Genomic DNA, 18,494 nt, shown 5'->3' with positions numbered 1-18,494 from the left:
TCCAAAGGGAAATAAAAAACCTTATGCTTTCCAGTGCTAGATCCCTCTATATGTTCTCAGGGAGTCCCAGTAGGGATTGCAAATTATTTGATGCCTAACTAAACATACTGGTTTCCTCTTTCATAAAGGATAGCAAAAAAATGTTTATAAAACTGAGTAAATAAATTACTTGAAACATTATTCCGCACTCAAGAGACACATTCTGCTGCTGGATGCACAGAACTGATACACAGTTTGAGGGGGAAAGTACATATACACTGATTATAGCATCATCTCCAAGTATAAAGCAGGGTGAGATAAATCACAGCAAAATCTGTTCAGATTTGTGGTACAAAGTAGTTCCATTTATAACTCAGATAAGGCACACCAGGTGTGTGTACCACAAATGGTCAGAGAGAAAGAGAAGAGGCAGCTGATGGAGATGAGAAGCGTAGGAAACCAGCTACATCCACAAAACTGAGTGGCTCTGACCTGCATAACCATTTTGGTGAAGGCTTTGATTATTTTTCTCCCTATCTAGCCGACAAACTGCTACGCTGGCAAAGCATCTACAGATAAACTGAGCAGTGTTTTTGCACCAGTACTGCAAGAGTATCTGCTCTGCTGCTTCCTCACTTGTGTTTGAACTGCATTGTCCTCCATTACTCTTTTGTTCCTCTCTGCTGTGTGTAGTTTTAAATCAAACTCCAAACCCCAAAACTCTCTGTATAGTCTCCACTGTTCCTGTAATACAAACAGAAACTGGTCAACCATTTCGATTTCGATGGTCTTGTGTTAGCCATATAATGGAAAGTGCTTTCAAACACACACTGTTTTCCCCCTCTAAATTAGTCTTACAATTGATACTGTCCTGCTTTCAATTAAAATATCACCACAACAGATATATCTATAAGGAGCCTAGAATTTCACAATAGAAAACCTACTACTTTGAATACAAAAGTTGGCCAAAATGATTGAATTCCTGAGGCAACAGAAACGATACTGGTGATTTTATTCAGCATGTGTCCAATATGATTTTCCATTCGGAATCCACATTTTTTAATGCTTTTCTTATACCATTCTAAACATTACCTTCAGCTTTTATGGAGTCTCTTAGAAAGTTTTTTTCAATTTGTTTACCAGAAAACTTAAATCTTAATGATTAAATAATAGGACATTTATATACATCAGTGGGTTTTCTCAGATACTGGGCTCTAAGTACATACAATGTCTATTGAGTGAAAATAAAAAAGAAAATTCCAGTCATGCAAATCATCTTACAAACCATGTTCCATTTGACTTGAAAATTTTTACTCTGTTACTGGCATATCATTTTAAAATTAAGCAGATAATTTTTAAGGTTGCTTTGTCCGTTTCCATTCATTTGTTTTGCCATTTTGAAGAACTGACAGGCCACATGCTACTGCAGAAGGTACCAGCAGGGTAATAATGGTTCTGCTACCACCAACCAACCACTCCAAGCCCTGGTGTGGATGTGTTTAAAAAAACCACCTAACCTTCAGCTAACTGCACTGGTTTATTTCTGAACAGCACATCACAATATCAGCATAGATAGCACATTGTAACCGGTTGGGTGATTCCACTTAATAATTTTTCAACACTAGGACCTTTCAGCATTTTAATTCTGGTTTCATTTATGAATTAAAGGTCATATATAGAGCACAAATGAGGTCTAAATTTAGTCACAGCAGACCACAGTTCCACATAAAGACAAATCTTCAAGTTATGTTGACCTGCTAGGAGACAAAGATAAACAGCACAGCAAACATGTACCTGCAATGCACTGCTTCCCTATTAAATATTAACTGTTTCATTTACATTTAAATGAACTGAGCAGTAATGGATAGACTTTCCAGTACTGCTGTTTGGTGCTGCTGTCATGGAAAGAAGCTGAAGACAATGTGGGCTGTATGGGGGCACATGACGCAATCTCAGCATCCGCTCAAGTGACTCAAGTGACTTCAATGATGACCATTCTCCAGTCTTGAAATATAATCCTACACAGCATTTTTTTTTTTTCTCTCCCTCTGTAAACACATCTGTTCATAAATAACTTAGATGTCTCCTTGACATTCATGGTATGTAACTGAAGCTGAAGTAGAAAAGGATGGGCGGTGTACAGCACTGAGGAGATGTCACAGTACTTTTGTTCAGCATTTTTGTCAAGTGCAGGTTGCTAACATCAGCCATCAGAGACAGGCGGGGTGACCCACCCATATTTTTCATGGGTCTTCACCAAACTCTTAAATGTTGCTTCAGCTTCCTTTCGACTGAACGACTTTTTTGATTTGCCAGCTTTTCTGCAGATACGGCCCTGCACCAAACAAAAAAGAAAACCTTTATTAAACATGCGAACATGCAGCTGGAAACCACAGCTTAACTTTCATGCATCAGGCCAAGAGGCATTCACTTACAGGTACCAGAAAGCAGAGTTCCCAAACTGGGGCAGACAAATGCATTATTAGAGATGATTAAAAATGATGTGCAGTAAAGGGGGGGGGGGAGAAAAAAAAAGACATCTGCCGGGCTATTTCTTCCCAGCGAGCCCCTGTGCTGGCACGCTGCCCTGCATGCAGCAACCAGCGGCTGCTGCTGCAGCCGTGCCACACGGCTCGCCTCCCTCTCTGCTGCGCAGGGACCCCTGCAAACAAATGAAGGGACCTCTACCATAAAGCATTTGGCGTGCAGACCCTCATGCCCACCCCGTAAGGTCAGGGGTGCAGCCCTAAGCAGACAGGGACCGTGAGGAGCACACCAATACGCCACAGAAATGGCGCCTCGGCACGGCGGGGTGCTGCTTCCCACGGGCTCCTGGGGACAGGCAGGTTTTGTGAGCGTCCCCCGTGGCCCTTTTCAGCCGCAGGAGAGGACGGGGGTCCCCAGCGCCCCCCAGCCCCCTCTGGTCCCCCAGGGCCAGCAGCTGTGGCTGGAGAAGGAGGCAGGCTGCTGCAAGTGGTGCCGAGGTACCCGCTCAGGGCTGGGGAGACAGAAAGAGGTTTCATACCAATTTTGATGTCACACTCGTAATATAGTCCGAGGTGTGAGTATCATGGAGTCGACAACACCAGAGAACCATCATAAAAGCGGAGCATTTCTGTGTGCTACATCTCAGGGCGACCCGTGTCTCACCCCCCACATCCCACTGCCTATGCAGAACGTCACTAAAGATTACATCCATCCCACACTCCATTCTTCTTCTAATCTGACCCGTGAGAAATGAATAGCTCTGGCATTTCTTAAAGGCAGGAGCACCTTAAAACCAACTTGCTTCCAACCTACATAAAAAATTCTAAGTTGTTTATTACCCCTTCATGACAAGTTTGATAATAAAAGAAAATATACACAGTTAAACATATTGCATCTTTATTACTTTGCAATTAAATATTACCTCTAAATGCATGGCAGTATATAATTTCAAATCCTTGTTTGGCAACAGAGACATTTACTGAGTTATTAATAGCTTACCTTATTTTTCACATTGGTCCATGTCAATTACCAACTAACAGAGACACAAGAAAGAAACATAGCTGCAGATTTATTCCACTCTACAGCAATAATACCCTTTAAAGTATTTACACCTATTGGATTTGTCACAAAATAGAAGTTTATTAAAGTCACAAGTCTAATAATTTTAATAACTGTTTGACAGACTGCACTGAAAGTCTTTTTTAGAATAAATGGTATTTGATGAGCAGATACCATATTACAGTGTTGCAATTATTAAGAACCAGGTTAGTATGTTCTCATTTTTTCCATTCTTTTGCTCAAAACGATGCATCAGGCTGCATCTTTTGCCTCCTGTATTTTACTGTCAATTTGGAATTTAAACTGAAAATTGTCATTAATAATCGCATGCAACAAATAATACTGAGAAAATAATCAGGTATATGGAGGAAAAAAGAAAACAAACTTTGTCCTTGGAGTATCAAAGTTATTTTTACAGACTAAATTGAGTAAGATTAGTCTGCAGTCTGGACAAACCATTTCGTTCTAGAAAGCTGTCACAACATTGCACAGATACGCTTTTGTGTTCAGCACTGCTCCTATTATAACAAAACTATGGACACGAGATAAAAAAGCTGTTTCCTACTCCTGTTTTAATAAGTCATTCTTCGGTGCAGTTCTCTTTCAGAGCCTACCTTAACTAAAGATTAGGAACAGCCTCTAATTCCCACCTTGATTTATTCACAGCCAATTTATATCCATTTGGTTTTCACAAAAATAGCTATTTTACCTTTCGATGCTTTTCCTCACCTTTCTTTCTAGTCACCATTTACAGACTAGCAATGCATTTCCTCTTTAAATACTCCTTGATAGACTAAACAGCAAGACACCTTCCCCATCCCCATACTAATTTGGCAATTAATATTTCCCAAATAAGGATGATCTGAATGGTACTCGATTTAACCCTGCTAATAAATTTTCTTAGAAAATGTTCCTTTTTAGTTGTGACAAAAGGAATAATTAAATAAAACTGCGTAACGTATTTTTAAAATCTCATTGACTATTTATCTTACATATCCTGCAGGAGTATTTTTGTTGTTACAAAACATGTTTTGTATTTTCTTCCTAATCTATCATCTGAGCTTTTCTTGGAAGCATACTTAGAGAAACGTAGGAAAAGATAAAGCAAAGTGCAACAGAAGATGAAATCAGCACAGGAAATGCTGTCCCCAAAATCTCACCAATGAAATACTTTTGAAAGTAAATATAAGCTTGATCTACTACTTAATTTCTGGGTTAGATCCATTTGCCATCTCTTGTCTTATACGTATTATTTTTTATCATTTAAGGCTTTGATACCTTTCCGAATTGTGTGGATAGCACCTAGCACAGTATGATCCATGTCTTCCCCAGCTTTATCAAAGTATTAATACTAATCTGTACCTAGAAATAGGATCTTTGCATTGAGAACAACTATCGCTCATGTTCAGTGTCAGCTAGTACTGCTTTCAAACAAGAAAAGTAAGAATTCTTTGGTGTTGCAATAATGCAGTGAATATCATCACATCATCTAAAATGTTACTGGAGCCACAGCAGATGAAATGAGCATCGTTCCTTGAGTTTATTCTCATACTTCTTTGTTATTAATGTAAAGGATCATTAAATCCACTTCTAAAACGCATTCTGGTACCATATGCAGGTTGTATGTAAACTGCATCATCAAAGACCAGCTAATTCTACCCCACTGTAGTCCACGCATTTCTATGTTTATACAGAAACTATGGGTGGCATGGTTTAGCACTGTCTCTTATTAACCAATATCCTGCCAGGTGTTTATAATTTGGATAAAATTTAACCTCGTGGACTGAAAGTTTCCCTTTTTGGTGCCTCAAGTAAACCTGAGGGAAAAAGAAAGAAGGGTGGAATTTCAGTCAACACAGTTCAGATGCTTTTGAGTCTATACTCGGGTGGTATCTACTGTTTTAATGATTTTTAGCTTTTTGCCATTCCCACAAAACTCTTCCCAAGTTTAACTAAAAAATGGTATTTTGGATACAATTATAAAAGAAAGTGTCAAACATTTTAACAGGCACTGTTACTTAAATATGCAGTCATTTTAACTCTGGTGAGGAGACTATGAGCTGCTGCATTCTGTAAATATGACAAATACAGTATGTAAATACAGTGCTGGCCATAGCTCAATTGCGCACAACTGCATTTTGACCAGTCTCTAAACCACGCACGTCACTACTGCCGTGGTAAGGAATACAGATCATTTGCATGGCCAATGTTTTGATGTGTCCAGCACCAAATGAAGAAAAGATATCAAACCGATATCTGAACAAGATCAAAACATTCCACAAAAGATTAAAAACAACAGAGAAAACCCAAGAAAGCCTTTCATAAGGACATTAATGTCGACTTTAGCTCTGAGAAGTCACACCAGGAGCTTATTTAAATACTTGCAATACTTTCAGACGCTCACAGAGTGCTTTTCACAAAGGGATAACTGAAAACCTAATTAAAATAAAGAGTTGGAGAGAACATTTCAGATTTTGCCATCTGCTGTGACTTCATGTACTTATCAAGATATAATTTTAACAAGCTAGAAACATATGAAAGGTGAAAGTAATGCCACAGCATCCAACTGGTTTACACAGCCACACTGAAATGCAGGGGGACATGCGCTGCGCTCAGCCTCCTCACTGACTTGTGCTCCTACTGCGCCTAGTTTGAGTGGCACGGTGAGCAGTTGCATGCCACTCATCTACTCTTTGCCCAAACTAATGAGTTCGAACAAAGAGCTGATAAGGATCCAATCTATAACCCTGATAACTGCTAGGAGAAAGACCTCCTGGAGCACAGTCTGCTGCGGGTAGCCTTCTCAGGACCCTGGCCATACCTAGGGACCGCTCCCTCCCGCCATATTCAGCAAAAGGCCCGAGGTAAATCTCACATGTGATTTGGCACCCACATTTACAGACCAGTGTGGGAAAATCTGGGAGCTTTTCTGCTTCTCAGTGATGCCGCAGTAGTCTCCACGTTTTTCCACAATCATGAACACATCAGCATGTCCTCCCCTTGAGAACACTATGTGACACTGAAGCGCATCCTCAAAAATACTCAACTCAACATCTAGTAGCTCTTTGAAGTCCTTCAGTATCATTATCAGCAACGTGCCATATCTTTTCTTCCCCAACAACACCATGTCACAAAGTGGTCCGAAGACAGAGTTAAGCCCTGTACAGAGATACCAAATACGAAGCCTGAAGCTCTTTAGCCCTGTAATCCCACTACAACGATGTGTCTGCCCACGTCTGGCCTGTGTGTCATGAAAAACAGTCCTGACATTTCTTCTGGTATTTCCAGAATCAGGATGGCCTCCCGGGTTTTCTTTGGCAGCGATGAAGGGATTTCTCTCTCTTGTCAAACCAGACCAAAACCCAACAGTTTTGGCATAGCACACAGCGTCAGGTGTGCTTCCATGTCATATCACTTTTGGCACTACCTGGAAGGACAGGACTACATAACGGTGGCTGGCCTTTCACAGGATCATACAATCACTGAAGTGCTGGCTGGAAGGGACTCATGGAGGTCTCCAAGTCCAACTTAGATACTTGGAGCCGAACTCCCAACACAGGTCAGCTGTGGCAATGTGTAGCCAGGTGAATCCCTCAAGGTTGCGCTCAGTCCTCTCCTGATGCAAGTCCCTGTGTTACTAGGTCCCAAATTTTCAGAGATCTATTGTACGCAGTCATCAGCCCTTACGGGACTGAGGTTATTCTGGAAACAGCGTTAGCCCCTGTGCTACACGCCTCTGAGATGCCACAGCAAACCCTTCAGGCACATCCAGACTTTTTTTCCTGGACAGGTTAACAAAAAGTTGTATTCATTGCAAACAGTACACAGCTAATAGACTCAGAAGCAGGCAAGCCTTCACATTGTTAGCACTGGTCTTAACGCAAACTCTTGAGCCCTGCATTCCTTTCATTAATCCTGGACATGCAAATAACTCAAGGTTGGTCTTCCAAGGGCAAATCATACCTGCCTTCCGCACATGGCACTAAATGCGGCCCATCATTTAAGCCAGCATAAGGGTGCATGGGTACAATTTCATTTTCTCCCTTCATCTCTTAAGAGATCTCTATAGCAGGCCCTAGTGACCCACTTCTAGGTAAATGTCAAGAGACGGAAAACAAGCAAAGCTTTAGAGAGGTACACAAAAGACTGTAGGAAGTCACTGTGCCACACACTGCATCTGTGGTGACCCTTCCAAGGACAGGAAGGAGACCCACAAGGATATGCCCATTTTCCAAGTCTGTTGTCCCAGGCTTCTCCCTAGATGATGTAGAACCTGTGGATTTTCTAAGAGCTGGAGCACACTATGAGTCTCCAGTACATAACACGTTCCACTAATGTGCCAGCGACTAATGGCTTTGGGCCTCAACTGTTCCAAGCTGCACACTATGCAAACATACTCAAATCTTTTCTGATAAGTAACAGAGGAATACAGTGCTTAAGCCTGAACCGGTCTTATTCTAGAATATTTAAACAAGTTTTCAGAGAAAAATATTTCCACTGGCTTTAGAGAAGCATTCAAAAGTAGAGCAATGCTAAAGTGAGCTACTGTCATGCTCTCAGTGCAATGATTGCAATGTGTCACAACATCACTGTTAGAGTGCAATATACACAGTCTCTCCTACTAATTACATGGTTTATAATTTTTTTCCTTCATGTACTGATGAGGCACAGTTAATCATGTCTCAAAAACTGCACACAATTTATATTGCACTATATATAATTATTATCTGTAGCTAAAACAAAGCAGTACAGAAAATGATGCAGACAAATACTGTTAATGTTGCAGCATAAGTGAATTAAAAACAGGATGTTTTCCTGCAAATGTGTAATTTCTGAAGCAGTATTTCCACGCCTTTTTTGGTCTCCTTTTTAAGAATAATCCATACAAAGAAGTGAAAATTCAGCAAGTTCCAGCTTTAAAGCATCCTATAAATTGCTCCTTCTGGGAGTGTGACTGTTCTTTGTCCAGGAAAAAGAAATCTGAGTTCCAGCTGACTTAACTATTAACGCTCACTCGTCTGTGTGCAGCCTGGTGCAAACAGCTTTTAATCGAGACGAACACTTATAGCCCCAATCCCTGTTTGACAGCTACAGAGCACTGCGCTGCTCTTCCTCACCTTTCCCTAAAGTCAGCACAGAGTCAGCAGCATGATTTCAGTACTGATGAGGGTTAAGAAGCTCCCTTCCTGCATTTTCTGGGTGGGACAAACTCTGCGTTGGCAAAAGAAAAAGAAAATTTTGGCAGCCGATCACATTCTTGGAAGGTGCCTCTGGCATCTCCAGGGCTGAAGGTACCGTCTTAGAACATCGTGGGCTTCTGTCAAAAGAGATGGTCCCTGTCTCCTGCCATCAAATGGGCACCTGCTAGTCTGGATGACAAAGGGACGTTTTCTCTTTCAGTCTTCTGCTGAGCTCCCTGGACTACCTCTCTGTGGAATCAGGTACCAGCAGAGTTACTGAGGGCAAGTCCAGGTGAAAAGGATGGGAGCATGACAGCCCTTCTTTGCATCAGCCCACAGGTCTCCCACATCAGGAGCCTGAAGATACCCAAGCTAAACACAGCCACGGGTGCAAACCCAACCAAAGCAAAGCAAACCATCCTTTATGACATGTTGTAAAGGCAAAGGAGCTACAGCCCAGACAACAATGTCTATCTCCACATTTCCCAAAGTTTCACCGTGCTAAAAAAAAAATCAGGAGTAAAAAGCAGACTACCTCTGGGAACATTCAATCGAGTTAAGACCAAATTCAGTAAGATTAGAGTCACAAGCCGATGCGCTTTTTCCCCTGCTATTTATACAAATGTGTCAGTCTCTTGACTACGATATGTTTCATACTGATGCACGTGGAGAACTACTCATAGAGCCCTCATTTCTGAGTGCTTTAAGTACGTATCTTCAAATGACCTCTGGAAAGAGGATTATCTGTACTTCACAGGTGGGAAAGAGGAATATAGTGAAGTTATATGACTTGCCCATGACTGCACCTGAAGTCAGTGGCAAAACCTGGAAGCTGAACTCGGATCACCTCTCCTCAGCCTAAGTGCTCTAACTGTGAAATATCCTCCTCCCCCCAATAATTATAGAATACTTCAATACTAGGTATATTTTAATAGAAATAATCATGTCAAATTTATAGAAAATTTGACATTTATAGAAATTCATAGAAAATTTGAAAAATTAGTAATATCAATTTCCTCTGCTTTGTGATGCTTTAGCGTTTTTTATGGGCACATATTATGGAAATAAGCCCTATGCTTCTTACTGCAGCTGGGGGTTTGTTACCATTTGTAACACAAACCTAGAAACAGGAGAAATATCTAGTCATTCCACAGCTCATAAAGCCTGACTATGAGAAGCATCTGAGCTCCAGGACATTTCGTAACGCAGGCTTACTCTTCCTTCCTCAGGTTTATTTTCACTCGTCTTTGAATGCAGCTTTGGGATTGTGATGACTTGTAACTCTATCAAGGAGTCACAGCAGAGGTTCCAGGGGTTTTGGAGAGCCTGCGCGGAAGAGGTTTAAATCAATGAGGATCAACGATTTTAAGAACACGCACAAAATCAGGAAGCAGATAAAAAGATGTTTTCCAAGGACAGACTCTGCACATGCACAAGGCAGGCACGTATCTGCCACACATGGTTGAGGACAGGCACACTCAATGAACCACTCCTCAGTTTGACTTTTAACTGGAATGGGGCAAATCACACTGGCACCTTGATCCTGTTTCAGAAGAGGAATCAGCTGAATGTCTGTGGTGCCCACTTACCTGTTTTGTGCAGACCAATAGGGACTGAAAATTCATTTTCATCAAAGCACACCTACGCTTCTTCCTAGCGTATGCTCCTTTCAATTCCCAGCGCAGTGCTGGTTTCACTGCCAGCCACGTTAGGTAACAGTACCATGTCCTTCCCATGCAGCTTGTCCTGCAACTTCCAGGATCTACTCAATCACCGCTGTTTCCAGCCGGAGTTAAAGACCAACACTGTGGAGCGCTCAGCACCCTCTAGAAATGACTCTGTGGAGTACGACTCAGACCAGCCCCAAGCCACACGCTGTTCAAAAATACGATGATATTCAACAGAAACTTGGTATTCCATTCACAAGCGAGACAACTGGATCCTGCGCACATTGAATTTAAGACGTACTTTGAGCCATTCACGCAGCATAATCACCACAGCCCCTGAAGTTCTCCCCGTTTAACCATGGAGTAATTGCACCTGGCAATCCTTCCATCCTCCCATCTCCCTTCGTGCCTAATGTCAGCGTTACCTTTTTTGACAGTTACAGGAGAAGATAATTTGTAAGCTGGAAACTGCATGTGAAGGACTGAATAAGTCAAGGAAAAGAAGAGATCTTCACTGACTCTCATAAGCCCAAAGGAGCTTAGATGGGAAAAAGAAACGCAGCTAATATCACGTTACTTAACCAACGTCCCACTTTGTGAGAGCAGATGCCCACTCGGGGGATATGCCTTGGATCACGCCTGGCAATAAGACTCCTGCGATGTGAGGACCAGAATTACTGTGGAGCTACAAATCTTCGATCTGGAAGTCTCCAGTCATGCATGGAAATCCCTGGGCATTGTGTAGATGCTAGGAAATCTGCATATTTTCAAGGCTAGCCTGTATAAGGAAGAGTAAATCTTCCTCACAAGAGAAAGTGGGTTATTTAGGTTACTCCTCCAGGAGGACACGACATCATGCCTCCAGACTAGGCTTTCTGCATTTGAAAAAATACAATTCTTCAACAAAGTATCCGACAAAACACCCAAATGCTACACAGTTCTCTCTATCTGAACACTTTCACTGAAGAAAATGAGAACTACTTTTATAATTTAGGGAAGAAGAATCTTGCTCTTTTGAGCAAATTCAATTTTCTTATGATCCAAAGTGGCAAATTCTTTTAAATTCTTATTTAGGAGATCAGCCAAGTATTGCCAGGAAGAATTAGTTCTACCTGCCGTAAAAGCATGTTTTAAAATAAGCAGTTTGTTTCAATTTAGTGATTTAACTTATTTGATGACTATTTTAACACTAAGGATGATAGTTGAAAGTATTTTAAAATTTTCCTTTTATGCTTTGAAGGGGTAAAATGGAGATTATGTTCCCCCTGCTTTTTAAAAGAATTAAAACAGCCCCCTACTTTAATGAGTTGGAATCCCTGTGTCTTCATTCCTCTCAGTAGAATATATTTGCATGATAATAGTGGATAGTCAGAACAGCAATATATCAGAGGACACATGAACAGTATTTTTTCCAGCCCATTCATCAGTCCCAGCATCTCAACATAGCAAATATATATGCTCCCACTTAAACTTTAGCTTGAAAATCCTAGGTTTCTCACTGCAATAAAAGAGAAATCTTAGAAGGCAAATATATCTGATTTTCCTCTGTAGCTAAACAATATTCTGCTAGCTCTTTGGCCCAGCATTTATACCTTTTCATGGGGAACAAGCCTCATAACACATTCTTTGCCTCCTCTGTCATCTTTGTATATGAGTCGATGTGTTTTTCAACCATGGACCTAAAGCAACACTTCTTCCCTTGATGATAACTGGCATCATTTGCTCAGGCAATGAATCGAAAGCAAAAAGCAAGCCGTTTTATTTTTTAAGGCCCTAATACGACACAATGGCTCCAAATAATTCAGAGACCACTGTGTTCTCTATACATTTCTGCAGCCTTTGAGATTAGCTGATTTATTCATGGCTACAGTCCTCAAACCCAGCATCTGGAGTACAAAAACCCATGGATTTGCAATTAATTTCTGCTATACATATTTGAAAGACCTGGAATCTGCTGACCTCCTGGACACCATGCAAGGCCCATCTGCTATCTGCTCACTCATACTTTTGTTTGAACGGATGAAGAGGGAGTAATTTAGACTATGATTAACAGCTACCTTCTGGATCTGTTTTTCATAAAATAAGCCCATTTCTCCTGTTTCAATCTGGTAGAAGTCAGCTGGGATACGTGTATTTTTAAAATGGAAAGATAAATCAGTCCAACAGTCATACAAGGCACATATCTCTTGAAGCAAACTAACGGGATTCCACTGAGGTATTTCTAACATTATAATATGAGGGATGAAAGTACCATATACCAACAACTTTTATTTGAATTCAGGAAATTTTGTGATAGAAAATTAAATCTTAATTAAAAATTATATTTTGATTTTGATTTAAATCATTATAGAGAAGCCCACCACAGCAAGAATACTCATAACTAAGGGTTCCCTGTTCCTATTTTAATATGTCCTGACAAATTTTTTATGCTCCTTCTATTCACTGGAAGAATAAGGGATTATTTTCCCCAAAATGAAGAACTTTTTCCATGACATAATCTGCAGAGTTGCCAGTTACCTGACAGCTGCCTTTGGCTGGCAGTCCTGTCCCCAGCCTCCACGGAGAGAACAAGAGACTCGTAAAAAGGAGGACAAAGCAGCTACTGGTCAGCACTACTGCAAGCTTAAGCCCAAAGTTCTCAAGGCATCAGGTGCAGCTGTGTTAGTTGTTCTCAAAAAAAAAAAATATTCCTGATGCATTATTTGGACACTGGCATACATAGCTTTGTCCTCTTTTAAACTTCCACCAAACCAGCACCAAATCATTCCTCTCCAGTGAGAAACAACACCTCTATTAGAGGACACAAAATCCTCTCCCGCTTTTGGACAAAGTCTGCTCCTTTTCATTTGGGACCGTATCATCAGCCATGTTTTCAAATGAGAGATGTCTCCTCCCTGAAACACGGGCGCTGGCCTCAGCCACGTGCATTACTCAAGGAGAGCCATGACGAACTCTCCTACGACTGGCACTGTTCCCCCGTCCTTCCTTCAGTTATTAATATTGTCACGACAACGGCACTGTTATCAGGAAGCGGAGAGCAACAGACTCATTTTTAAGTCTCTCTCTTAAATTACCAATAAACCATTTTAAAGGGTGCTGCTAAGAAGGAGCAACGCTCAGCGGGCCACTTCCACAGCCTGGATAGACAGACAGACATGGGAGGCTCTGCCCAGACAGGCATGTCGAACAGTTGCCTCCAGGACAACAAACAACTGGTATTTACAGTATTTTATTAGCATCACCCCACCTCCTTGGCTGACATGCCAGCTCCGCAGCAGCTCATGGCTACCATTTCGCCGGTTTGGCAGGGCCAAGCTTTCGCCCATGATGACAGGAGCCAGCGAGCAGCTGACTGTGCAGGAAGCAAGTACAAAGTCATCCCCTTAAAACCAAGGCTACAGCTGAGTTGAGGACAACACCACATTTTTTAAAATAAGATTCTGGATCCCAGACAGATAAACAGTCTTAGGCCTTTGATGTACTGAGAATTCCCCTCAAGATACTGACTAGAGCTGTGTGAATAATTGATTTGCTCAGCTGAATAGCTGAAGCAACCAACCAAACAAACCCCAACTTGTTTGTTAATTAACTTTTTTTTTTCCCCCATGAAAACTGGGTGGGGGGGGGAAGCATAGTTTGGGACTGTTGAATTGTTTCATTCAAACAGAAATCGTCTCTCTTCCATTTTAAATATTTTTTTTTCCAGACAAAAAAAATATCTAAAAATGCAATACTAGATTCGTGATAGGAAGCAACGGTATGCATCCCGTAAGGTAGGACATCTCTCAAGCAAGGTCACCTGAGGCGTATGGCTCTTGCTTGGTGAAATCTGGAGAAACAGCCACCCTGCTTTAAAATCCACTCCTGGGAGACATGCTTAGGTTTGGGAACCTGGACCCAGGTTTCCCCGCATACAAGGGTAATGCTGAAAAGTAATGGAAAAGTGCTAACTCTTTAATTTCTGTGTTGCACATTTATGTCTCCTTATGGACATAACTCCTGAGTGAAATGTTTCACCTGTGAGATGTCAGAATGACTTCTTTCTATTTTTCTTTTACTCTGCTAAAAGGTCTGTGAAATCCGTTAAAAAAATCTGAATTTGTCAAGAATCTTGACTGCCTGAAAATGTATTTTCAGTGTTAGTTTCGTCTGCTTTTTGATCACCTCATCAAAAAAAAGAAGGTTATATATGGTCATAGGTTGCTATTAGCTCTGACAAAACAACAGACCAAGAAGTCCTGCGCTTCTCTCCAAAGAACCAGCAGAGAACAGCAGCGTTACAGTTAGCTCGGCAAAACGGGACCGGTGAGAAACGTTGAATGAAATCAGCCACCTCGGTTTTATCACGCAGATTGCCAAAAGGAGGAACGCACGCTGGCGGGAAGTTCAGCCCTGCCTACTCACACCGGCGCCCGCGCCGGCGAGGCGCGCTGTCAGATGCGTCACGGGCTCGAGTATTCACGATGATTTCATGCTAAATCATGGCGCTGCGAACCGGTGACATTTCTCTGGAAGGTCCCATTTACCCGCTGGCGCTGGCAGCGCCCCATCTCCCGCTCAGCCTCATGGCTGCCGCCATTTGCTCACGCGGGGTCGTTCTGAGGCGGTGGAGAACGGACCTCGCCCTTCCAGCCCTTCTGATTAATAGCAAGCGTGCTGAATATTTCATGCTATTGCAGGGTGCAGGCTGCTTACAGAAATTACACAATTAACCTGGTGCAAGCCATCGCTATTTGTTCAGGACGGCTCCTTGCAGGCACCGAGACTACCCACAGCATGGCAAGAGTTACCCAAAACCAGCCCCGCAGCTCTGGGAAACGCAGCGCCTCGGCTCTCAGCGTTTCGGCAGCTCTATTTTCATTTTTAAAAAAAGCACGGTCAAAAGTAGATTACCTGTGAAATGAAAAATGAAACGGGGATAGGGGAGCGCCTGTCGTATTTTGAGCCCTATTATGCAATGGAGTCGAGATTACATAACGAGGGGAGTGCGAGTACAGAAACGTGGCTCCCATGACGCGGTGCCCGGCTATGATGACAGGCTGGCAACCCATCGCAGGCTACACCTCTCTAACCCAGAAATTAAATTTATTGTCAGTATTACCTATTAACCTTTCCACTTGGAATGAGCGATCCAAGATGATGAAATGTGCACATTACACCTATTTAACTACTAAGTTACTGGCAGCAATTTATTTCTGCCTTTTTTTTAAGCCCACACGCATTCTCTTTTTTTATAATTAACTTTGTAAACTTCTGGAAGAATGTTATTGAAACTCTTGCATTTTAAATGTGTTTATTAATGATGCACACATAAACATCCTCTGTTATCAGAAATTACTACTACTTTCTGGAAATCTCTTAAGTGGTTTAGGGAAGAAAATTGTTAGATTATATAGCTTAATATTTATTACTAATAAAATAATTTAGTGCTTTTATGAGCCATTTTATGATCCCAGTAAATCTTAATTTAATCCTTTTACACTCAACAGTCAATACTGCGGAAAGATGTTGAATTGTTAAAAAAATTGAGAGAATTTAGCATTGTCCTTCTAAATCCTTGTTTAAAATAATGAGAACTATGATCTCTATAAAAAGAGATGGGTTAACAAACAGTGAGACATGGTTAGAGTAGCTACAGAACTTCAACATACCCTAGGCTCAATGTAAATTAAGGCTCTTTTTTTTTTCGGTAGATGTTTTTTATATCCCAAGGTGACCTAGGAAACTTGACCTCTTCAAATGAAGTGCAGAGAAAAATACTATCTGATTAAAAAAAGGAGCAGTAGGCCCAAATCAAACAGAGAAAAAGGAGGAAAAGCCACTTACAAAAGAGTCCGTTAAATAATCAAAATTAATTTTCAGTCTTAGGAGAAACCAAGGCTTTACTTCTGCTCAGGCAAGAAGTTCCATAGAGGCAAACAGGAGTAACCTCATTTTTAAGCAGATGAAAAACACGTTATTATTTACTCTTTCCCCCCCTCCTTGCCAAAATATGAATTTAAGAAGTTACTTAGCATCATTTACTGACAGACGTGGAGCTGTGCATGTCCCCTGGGTTCAAGGGCATTCATGAAGTGAACAGGAAAATCACCCTGTCACAGCCATGTGTATGTATGTTGCCCACTACAATAACCATAAAGAAGGACTGGTTACGAGTTTCACCAGCAATATTTACCCATTTATTAAAAACGGCTTATGAAATACTTCTCGTCTAAGGATATTCTGCAGGAGAGAAAGAAAAAAAGCATAAAACGGATTGATTCAGCTCAGACCGAGGTCCTCTGCCAGGGGAACCAGGCACCTCCTCCGGAGAGGAGAGCTGGCAAGAACCATCTAGCTGCTGCAACTGCAGTACATACCCAAAATTACTTGTTCCTTTCAGGCAGGGAGATTTTAAACTGCTACAACTTTGCCAGCAGCTCAGGCAGCAATTCCAGGTGTGACCCCATGCCACACCTCTGCCCTGTGCGCCAAGCCCCAAACCCGGGAGCACGGGGGTCAGCTCTTGTCCCCCGAGGGATGCTACGCAGGGACAGCACCAGACAAAGACCTGGGGGCAGCAGCTCCAGCATCGCGCCCTACGCCAGCAGCAGCACTTCACGCAGGAGACCAGCAAGTATGGCTGACTAGTTGGCGAAGGGCAGGAGGCAGAGGACGTGAATCCCAAACCCCACGGGAGCCTGAAGAGCCCTTTTTGCTTTGGGGCGAGGGAGGTGCCCCTCGGGGACAAGGGGCATGACATCTTGGTGCCACACACAGCAGAGCCAAGCACAGGGACAAAAGACATGCAGGATGACACGATGGATGCATGTGCTCCTCGCCCCTCCAAGCTGCCCTGTATCTCTGCTGCACCTGCCCAAGAAGGGACCCCAGAGCAAAACATGTGTGTCCCTGCCTCCTTCCCACCAGTGATGCCAGGTCCTCGGGGGAGACCTGTCACCCAGGCCTGGCCAAGGTCAGTCACAGGCAGGGCTTGACCCGCTGCCCTTTGGGGTTCCCATCCAAACACGCGCACAGACACCCACCCTCCCGCCACAGGCACGCAGAGCGAGAGCCCACGGAGCCCCTACCTGTCCCTTGACCAAGCTGGCCGCAAACTGCCTCATGACGGCCTCCACGGTGTAGGCGCTGGACCAGCCGCGGGGGGTGAGCAGCTCCATGCAGATGGCCCCGCCGTCGAGGACGTAGCCGTTCTCCAGGCGGGGGCTGAGCACCCTCATGAAGGGCGGCGAGAAGGGGAAGTTGTCGGGGAAAGTGAGGTTGAGCAGGATGTACTCCGTGTTGGTCTCCTTCATGTCCTGCCACAGCACCGAGTCCTTGTCCACCTGGTGCAGCTTCACGTTCCAGTCGAAGAGGCTCTCGTCCACCAGCTCCACCGAGATGAAGCGGTCGCTGAGCCGCGCGATGTCCTGCAGCTCCTTCATCAGCCGCCGGGTCCGCACCTGCGTGCAGTGCTGCTGCCGGCCCGCGGGCGCCAGCGGCCCCGACCCCGACGGCAGCGGCACTAGCGGCGCCGGCCCCGACCCGCACCCGGAGCCGGAGCCGGAGCCGGGGCCGGGGCCGGGGCCGGGGCCGGGCCCGGGCCGCTGCGCCACCTCCTTACCGGCGCCGGGCTCCCTGGCCGCCTCCCGCGGCTTCTCCCTGCCGCCGCCCGAGCGCGGCTGTGGGGGCTGCTTGGCGAGCTCCGGCGCCTTCTTGTTCTTGTGGCCCCCGGGGCTGCTCTCGCTGCTGCTGCTGCTGCAGCCGCCGCCACCGCCCCCGGGGGGGCCCTGCGGCTGCGGCTTGTTGCTGCAGTTCTTCTGGTTGCCCCTGCCCCGGAGCGAGGAGCCCTGCTGGCTGCTGCTGCGGTGGTGGTGGTGGTGCTTGGGGTCCTCCGTGTCCCGGTTGTGCAGCCGGATCAGCCCGATTTTCCGCAGCAAAGTGGCCATGTTGTGCGCGGCTCTGCTCTCCCTCTCGCCTTTATGGGTTGGTGGGGTTTTATTATTATTATTAATTATTATTATTATTATTATTAATTTAAAGCCCTGCTCGGCGGATTTGCTGTTCGCGGGCGGGGGGGGACGGCGCCGGGCGGGCGGCGAGGCCCCTCTCCCGCCGGTCTGGGCTCACGGGGAGCGGGCGG

At 43.8% G+C, this 18,494-nt stretch overlaps 1 protein-coding gene across 1 annotated transcript; it reads right to left on the bottom strand.

The window, feature by feature from the left end:
- Positions 1-974: 974 nt before the first annotated feature.
- UBE2QL1 (ubiquitin conjugating enzyme E2 Q family like 1) lies at positions 975-17,855 on the bottom strand. The gene is made up of 2 exons (XM_050892166.1): positions 17,443-17,855; positions 975-2,314 (listed from the first exon to the last, which is right to left on the bottom strand). Exons 1-2 carry the CDS (start codon positions 17,794-17,796, stop codon positions 2,183-2,185), a joined length of 486 nt encoding a protein of 161 aa, XP_050748123.1. The 5' UTR covers positions 17,797-17,855; the 3' UTR covers positions 975-2,182.
- Between the last annotated feature and the right edge of the window lie 639 nt (positions 17,856-18,494).

This window comes from Gymnogyps californianus, chromosome 2, assembly GCF_018139145.2.
Source record: "Gymnogyps californianus isolate 813 chromosome 2, ASM1813914v2, whole genome shotgun sequence".
Classification (NCBI taxonomy): Eukaryota; Metazoa; Chordata; class Aves; order Accipitriformes; family Cathartidae; genus Gymnogyps; species Gymnogyps californianus.
The sequence above is the reverse complement of the archived record's forward strand: the minus strand, read 5'-3'. Positions and strand labels throughout refer to the sequence as shown.

Bases quoted from the DNA above. Each gene is read 5' to 3' on its own strand.
- UBE2QL1 (XM_050892166.1), bottom strand. From the start codon at position 17,796: ATGAAGGAGCTGCAGGACATCGCGCGGCTCAGCGACCGCTTCATCTCG. The intron at 2,315-17,442 runs GTAGGGGCTCCG...TGTTTGGTGCAG, and splicing joins CCAGCTTGGTCAAGGGACAG to GGCCGTATCTGCAGAAAAGC.